Here is a 7,223-nt window from a genome sequence, read left to right as displayed (position 1 = left end):
TATTGCATGGTTTTACATAATCACATCTTTATAAAGAACAATGATTCCATTTAGATGTTCATAATCTAATCACATCTTTATATCATTTCAGCCTCATTAGAATGTATAAAGGCAGGTCATTTGCTTTGGGTTTTTACATTTTTGATATCTATAAGTAATCCATAGATTATCTGGTAGTATGCCTACAAGTAGAGCCTTTCCTGGCTGACAGGATGGGGGCAGCATGGAGTCTGAAGTAGGATCCACATTTCCAGTCTTTCTATCTTCCTGTGCAGCTTTTCCAATTAAGGGTGGACAATTTTAGAATAATTCTCTGGAACTTGAACGAGAGTTACTGGGGTCAAGCAAACAAATCGGGCTTTTGGTATCAGTGGTTAGATAATATAAGTTATGCTGTTATAAAGGATGTTAAATATATGCAACTGCCTGGATTTAGCACAGCCAGGATAGTGTTCTGTTGACCGCACAGAATGTGAAACAAGACAATTTGGAAGGAACCTAAGTGTTTAAAAAAACATTGAAAGACAAACATGTCTTTACTTTCCTCCCTCCAGATGTCCTCTGCATCTAGTTTATGTTTTTGCAACAGATCAGTTGAGACATTAATTTGTGGTAATTTAATTGGTTTCCAGTATAGGGGCCAACGGACACAGAACTAATGTCAACTCACTTTACTGTACTGAACAGATAAAAAAACAAAAAACGTTTTATCTTTTTTTTTTGTTGTATCAAAGGTTGATTCATTTTTTTATATTTCTGTAACCAACATTCATTATTTTCTATAGCTTTAATGTAAGTTGACAGCACAAATGTCAAACCACATCACATGACTGGAAATCCCTTTAATGTAATTGTAATTTTTTTTCTTCATTAATTCCTATTCCTATTGTAAATTTAATGTTTCTTTTATTAGCTTTTAGATAAGGTGGTTATTTGTCAGAAAACTGATATTAAATCACATTCTTTAAATAGAAATAAAAAGGTGCCATCTGAGTGCCTTCTTGTGGAGAAGAATAGTACTACTGACACAGCTCTGATTCTAAAAGTTACTTGTTTAAAAAGTATAAAATATTGCAAACTAAAATCTTTGTTTAGCACAGTTTATATAAATTAGCATGGGCTTTAAATCTATTGCGGTTATTGGGTGACTGGAGTTTAAATTACGTGGATAAGAAAAATTAGGACAGCGCACGGCACAAAATAAGAAAAAAAACAAACATGAATGTTTGTCATTACTTACCTTTTATCAATAATCACTCTGCATAAAATGGATATTTACAAGTACTAATATCTACATATATTGATTATTTAATAAGTTTTTATTAAAATAGTTATCTATGATTTGACTGAAGACTCCTAGATGACTTGCAGACACACCCTTCTCTCTTTACCCCATATAAAACAAAATCTAGTTCTGAAAAGTGGACAAATTCCATACTTATCGTCTTTAATGTTAGTATATTGATGTGCATGATTAACCACAGTGTTTTTGTTGTCAAGTTATTGTTAATATATGAAAAATTAAAATGTTCTGAATATTCCACTTTAGAGTATTGCTGCTGTCACCATCTGTATTAGAGGGAAAAAAAATGGAAGGGGTGGCCACAGGGGTGGCAAATGATTGGCTAAGGGTGGCCATGGGCCCCCATCGAGCTGCGCTCCTTCTTTTAACCTGCCCTGCTGCCAACAAACACCTTACTATAGACATTATTAATGTTAAGTTTCAGAAAGAGTAGATTTTCTGTTAACTTAACTTCGCTCTTCACCCAAAGATCCTTAAGGAATAATTTATTCATCTCTAATGTATCGCACCTAGTGAAGAAATAAGACGTTGATGCTTTCGGTATTACACCATATGCTTTACATTATGGGTCCAAATATCTGTACATACCTGTATGACATCCATATTCTGCCTGAATATAGCACTATATCAATGTCCTGGTTGTCACATTGGGAGTTTTGATTTAGTCCTAATACTTTGGTAAACCTTTTGGCTCAGAGCTTCAATCTTGGTCAGGATTCAGTTCTGCCCAATGCAGCTGGATGCAGTTTTGGTCTCAGTTTTAAACTGAATTTCTTTTAATTTATCCCGACCAAAAAAAAAATGGCAAAAAAATCGGGGGACTGATCACCTGATGATCCAATTCTGTCTTTATGAAAATGGTTTCTGTAAGGAAAAAAAAATCTGAAAAAAATAACTCTGGTTTCCAAGGGAATATGAAGAAAACAGCCACACACAGAAATATAACAATGTTTTTCTATTTGTAACAAAACTGCAATCTGGAAATGCACCAAAAAGACAAGGTGATACAGTTCTTACAAAGCTTTTCCTAAACAAAAAAGAAATTCTAATTTTTTAAGTGCAATTCATGAGAAATATTATTAAATTACCAAAACTCGAAATGCATGTTGATGTTTACAATACTTCAGCGCAGTAACATCAAATCAGTTACAAATCAACTCTGCAACCAGAACCTGTGGGCAAGTTATACGCAGCTGTTAAATTTAGTGCCGCTGTATCATTTTTCTTTGCCGTTTGTTTTTCACACTTTAAAGTTGTCACATTATCACAAGAACTCCACCTTCATAAAGAATAATGATTCCATTAGGATGTTCACACTTAAATGGAATAAACACAGATTGCGAGTCCTTTTTTTTGCCACAGTCAACCTTAAAAATAAGGTAATTTGCTTTGAGTCCTCGCTTTTGGAGAATCTCTATAAGCAATCCATAGAGTTATCTGGTAGTATGCCCACAGGAGGGGCCTTGCCTGGTAAACAGGATGGGGGCAGCATGGAGCTTGACGTAGGATCCACGTTTTCAGAGTCTTCCATTTTCTCTGCGCAGCCTTCCCAGTTTATGTGGAATCTCGTTACACGTGGGTTTGAAGCTAGAATATTTCTCTGAAGCTGAAAATATAAAACAAAGCAAACAAGAGAAACTGTTATGATAGAGCAGTAAAGTTGACTGCATATATGGTTAAGTTTTATGTGTAATCCTCGCAGATTAGAATAAAAAAATGTCAAGAAAAGTTAAAATTTTGGGCTTCATGAGATTTTTTTTAAAGCCACAACAAAAAGGAGGACAAGGACATCTCTGCACCTCATCGCCACATGAACCTGACTCAATGACAGTAGCATTTTTGGTCAACCACACACCAGAGAAGGAAACCACCAGCAAACAGAAATGCCACCCTGGTAAGACCATTTTTCTTAGTTTTTTTTTTTTGTACATAGAAAGTTATTTTAACCCCAATATAATGTTTTAATGTTATTTTGATTGCTTGTTATTGACATTTGTTGTCTCCTAATGTGTTTTTTTGTTTGTTAATCGCAGGCACCGGTGACACACCAGAGGGTAATACATGGCGTGCATGTAGGGCTGCTGCAGCAGAGTTTTTTGATAAAAAGGAAAATAAAAGAAGGTATGGTGCTAGAAGGATTCTAGAAGAAGACTCACCTGTGTGTAGTCCGGCTTAATTGGAGGGTTTTCTCGAAGCTCTGGGTCTGTGTATTCATTGTTCACATAGTAACCAATGCGAATAAACTCCTGGCCACGATATGTGCATGTAATGAGAACTACAGTTACGCCAACAGCATCACTTTCAGGAATCAAACCAGTGTTTGGGGCATCAGCCTGTCAACAGAAACCAAAAAAAAAATCTTAGAAAGGCTAAGTAAATAGTAACATTTAGAGTACTTGTAACATTGAACGCACCTGAAACACAAACATGTGTCTCCCAGCAGGTACAGGACCAACTAAAACAGAGTCCAGGATTTGGTCGTACTCCTCACTCTCTGCTGAACCAACATAAATGATCTTCCATTCCAGGTCTAATAAAAGACATAAAATACCATTAGGAATTAATAAAGTGGAGTACAACACATGGATGTGAGGTTAAATTTAAGGCGGTTGTTCACCTTTAGGCATAAAGAGTAAAAAAAAAAAAATTATTGATTAAAGAAGCATGAGGCTTAGTTTCCACACATGGGCTAACAGATACCACACCCTGACCTCATGGAGACTCTTTGAGATACGCTGAAGAACATTTTCAGCTCCAACACAAGTTTCCCTAAACATCACTGTAACTCTGGATGGAAATAGATGCGTGTCTGTGTGCGCTTATTAAAACAAGTTAACAGTGAAAGAAAACTTTTAAGGTATCCAATGCCGTCTAAAACTTTTATATGGACCTCTCTTTATTTTATTACAGCTGTAGATAATCATGTAAAAAGTTACATATTTTGTATTTTTGGACCCGACCAGTCTCCACATTGTAGATCATACAGAGACCTTATCATTGTTGGAGCATGGTGTAGCTATCAAAGGAACCAATGAGCCACGGTGTAGGTCTTTAACTGACATGTCCTACTAAGTCTATATAAACAAAAATATATTTGCTGCAGCTGAAAGATCACCAGCTTCCAATTTGACAAAATATTTAGTTTCAACACCCTTGATAGTTTTGGAATAGTCTGCAGAAATAGCATTTAAAAGCCTTTTTTTTTTTTTTTTTTTTTTTTAGATAATTGTATTTAATCCAGGATCCTTCTGTCAAGCAATCAGACACTCTCAGATTGTCCCTGGTTCAAAGAAAAAAATATCAATAATCCTATCTCTGGGTTAGTTGCATCTAAATTATAAAATTATTTACTAGACCATTGTTTATAGTGTATTTTATATAATAATTTTGATATTCTACTATTTGAATATTACATGGATGCAGGGTAAGATTTCAGATTTGGTTTCATATTTCCAGTAGAAGAGAAGATTCTTGTGTTATATCCCTACTCATTAGGAGAATGGACGACTGATGTTGGAGATTCCTGTCACTATTTTAATCAACCAAATGACCAAATTCAGCATTTTCATCCATTATCTGTTACTGTACATTAAATCAGATAAAAGGCTTTGGATCTGAACGATTTTCAAGGCTATCTGTCTAATTTCAATACCATTATGTGAGATCGAAGTCAGGTAGTAAAGTAAAGTAAAACTGGATACTGAAACTTAATCAAAAGATATTTCATCAAAGCACAACTGTAAATATGTGTTAACTTTGGAACCTATTTCCTCTCCTAAATTAGCTCTTTATTATGTTTGAAGTATCACATTATGTTAGAAAACAATTTTGAATTACTTATCAAAATGCTTGAAAAACTTGACTGATTTTTTATTTTTTTCCCAGTTTAATATGGAAAAAAGTCTGAATTCTGACTTTAATCTCAGAATTCTAACTTTATTCTCAGAATTCTGACTTTTTCATCAGAATTCTGACTTTTTCATCAGAATTCTGACTTTATTCTCAGAATTCTGACTTTAATCTTAGATTTCTGACTTTAATCTCAGATTTCTGACTTTTTTCATCAGAATTCTGACTTTAATATCAGATTTCTGACTTTAATATCAGATTTCTGACTTTAATATCAGATTTCTGACTTTAATATCAGATTTCTGACTTTAATCTCGGAATTTTGGATCTTAATGTAGATGGGCACCATGAAGGAAGAGATGTGGGAGCACTCAGCTTCACTGACAAAGGTGTTTCGGAGGGTCAGTAACACATTGCTGGAAAATGATGCAATTAGGCAACTTTTTACGTGCCCGAGGGGTCTGCAGTGATGCCATTTCATTAATGGAAGAGCAGAAGGTGATTAAAACAAGAGAGATAATCTCTAAAACAGACGTGGGTATGGCTTGATGCTAACATGTTTGTTAGCTGTCAGAATTCAGAGATTAAAGTCAGAATTGTGAGAGAAAAAAAGTCTGAATTGTGAAAAAAAAAGTCAGAATTCTGACCTTTTTCCCCATATTAAACTGAAAAAAAAAAAAAAAAAAATGTTTTCAATTTTTTTTTTTTCAGTGTCCCTAATCCTCTTCCCTACCTGGATGACTAAGAACCTTCACCAGCATTTAGATGAGTAATTCAAATTTATTTTCTCAAATAATTTGATACTTAAAACATAATAAAGATCTAATTTAGAAGATGAAATAGTTTCCAAAGTTAAAACATATTTTGAGTTGTGCTGTTGAAATATCTTTCTGACATTAAAGTCAAAATTCTGACTTTTTTCCCCATATTATACTATAATAAAATGTAAAAATCAGTTAACTCTTATTTTTCAGTGGCCCTAATCATCTTCCGTATCCAGGTCATAGTCATTCCAAAAATAGAAATTTAAAAACAATCCCAGGAAATGGAAACGTTGAAAACAAAGTCCAGTGGATTGTTTTTCTTTTTTCTTTTTTTTTTTGGAATACTCATCAAAATATTTTTCTTTACAGCACGAAGTCATTTAAATAACTGCTTACTTTCAGTAAACTGATATGGGAATGTCATTTGTAACTTCTGTCTCAGCAAACCACATCTACAGTGAAACGAAACAGTAAATACAATGCAGCCAAATCGATCCTGAGGAATAATGACGTCAGTTTTACCGTCATATCAGAGAAAACTGTAACTAAAGTAAGCTGATAGCCGTTAGCATTCACATCCAAACATGTATTGTGTGCGATGGTACCCACCTTCAGGGAGGTCTTCCATGCACTCGAAGGTGATTTCAAACTGAAAAGGGTTTCCAAAAGGGCTCGGGTTGTCTAAAACAGCCACATTCAACACTTGAACCTTTGCCATTGTTACTACGGTGCTTTTATCCGGAGCTAATAAAAACACACGTCCAGTTTCCCGGGAGAGCTTTAACAGCAGCACAGGAACTCGATAAACAGGTCTACCATGGGCACATCCTTTGGCGTTCAAACTCGTACCTTAATCACACCGATAATATTTTAACTACCTACAATTTCAAAGCTAAACAAGACCGCGTATGTTGGAATTACACGTTAATTTGCCGCCCTCCCGCCGCTTTGACTGTCCTACCCAGATGTCACCGCGAGTATGGCAAGCCGTAAGCACCCTCTTTACTGACACCCAGCGGTGAAAATATGAAACGTCACTTTTAAACGTTTTTTTTTTTTTACATGTAAACAAGGTTGTCTTTTGCTTGGAAAAGTTAAGACAAATGTCTGAAATATCGATATGTATTTTGTTAAACTAAAAGAAAGAATTTAAATATGATGTTTTGTATTTTCATCCTTAACTGATGTTTGTTTTAAAGCAAATCTATAAATATTGAAATGTACCCTTGCATTATGAATGATAAACATTATCCATTGTTTTAAATTAACCTATAGTTTCGGGTTGCGAAGGAAAAAAAACATATTTT

General features: G+C 34.6%; 1 protein-coding gene across 1 annotated transcript; it reads right to left on the bottom strand.

Annotated features, from left to right (window-relative positions):
* Positions 1 to 2,243: 2,243 nt before the first annotated feature.
* On the bottom strand, positions 2,244 to 6,908 carry asf1ba (anti-silencing function 1Ba histone chaperone). Its single transcript, XM_038302547.1, has 4 exons — positions 6,526 to 6,908; positions 3,718 to 3,833; positions 3,460 to 3,636; positions 2,244 to 2,909 (listed from the first exon to the last, which is right to left on the bottom strand). Exons 1-4 carry the CDS (start codon positions 6,632 to 6,634, stop codon positions 2,718 to 2,720), a joined length of 594 nt encoding a protein of 197 aa, XP_038158475.1. The 5' UTR covers positions 6,635 to 6,908; the 3' UTR covers positions 2,244 to 2,717.
* Between the last annotated feature and the right edge of the window lie 315 nt (positions 6,909 to 7,223).

Source organism: Cyprinodon tularosa, unplaced genomic scaffold, assembly GCF_016077235.1.
Source record: "Cyprinodon tularosa strain WSP-4 unplaced genomic scaffold, ASM1607723v1 ctg495, whole genome shotgun sequence".
Lineage (NCBI taxonomy): Eukaryota > Metazoa > Chordata > Actinopteri > Cyprinodontiformes > Cyprinodontidae > Cyprinodon > Cyprinodon tularosa.
This window is presented reverse-complemented; position numbering and strand designations above follow the sequence as displayed.

Excerpts from the sequence above, each read along its gene's own strand:
- asf1ba (XM_038302547.1), bottom strand. The coding sequence starts at position 6,634 with ATGGCAAAGGTTCAAGTGTTGAATGTGGCTGTTTTAGACAACCCGAGC. Across the intron at positions 3,834-6,525 it reads CATGGAAGACCTCCCTGAAG|ACCTGGAATGGAAGATCATT; the intron begins GTGGGTACCATC and ends GTCTTTTATTAG. Across the intron at positions 3,637-3,717 it reads GACACATGTTTGTGTTTCAG|GCTGATGCCCCAAACACTGG; the intron begins GTGCGTTCAATG and ends TTCTGTTGACAG.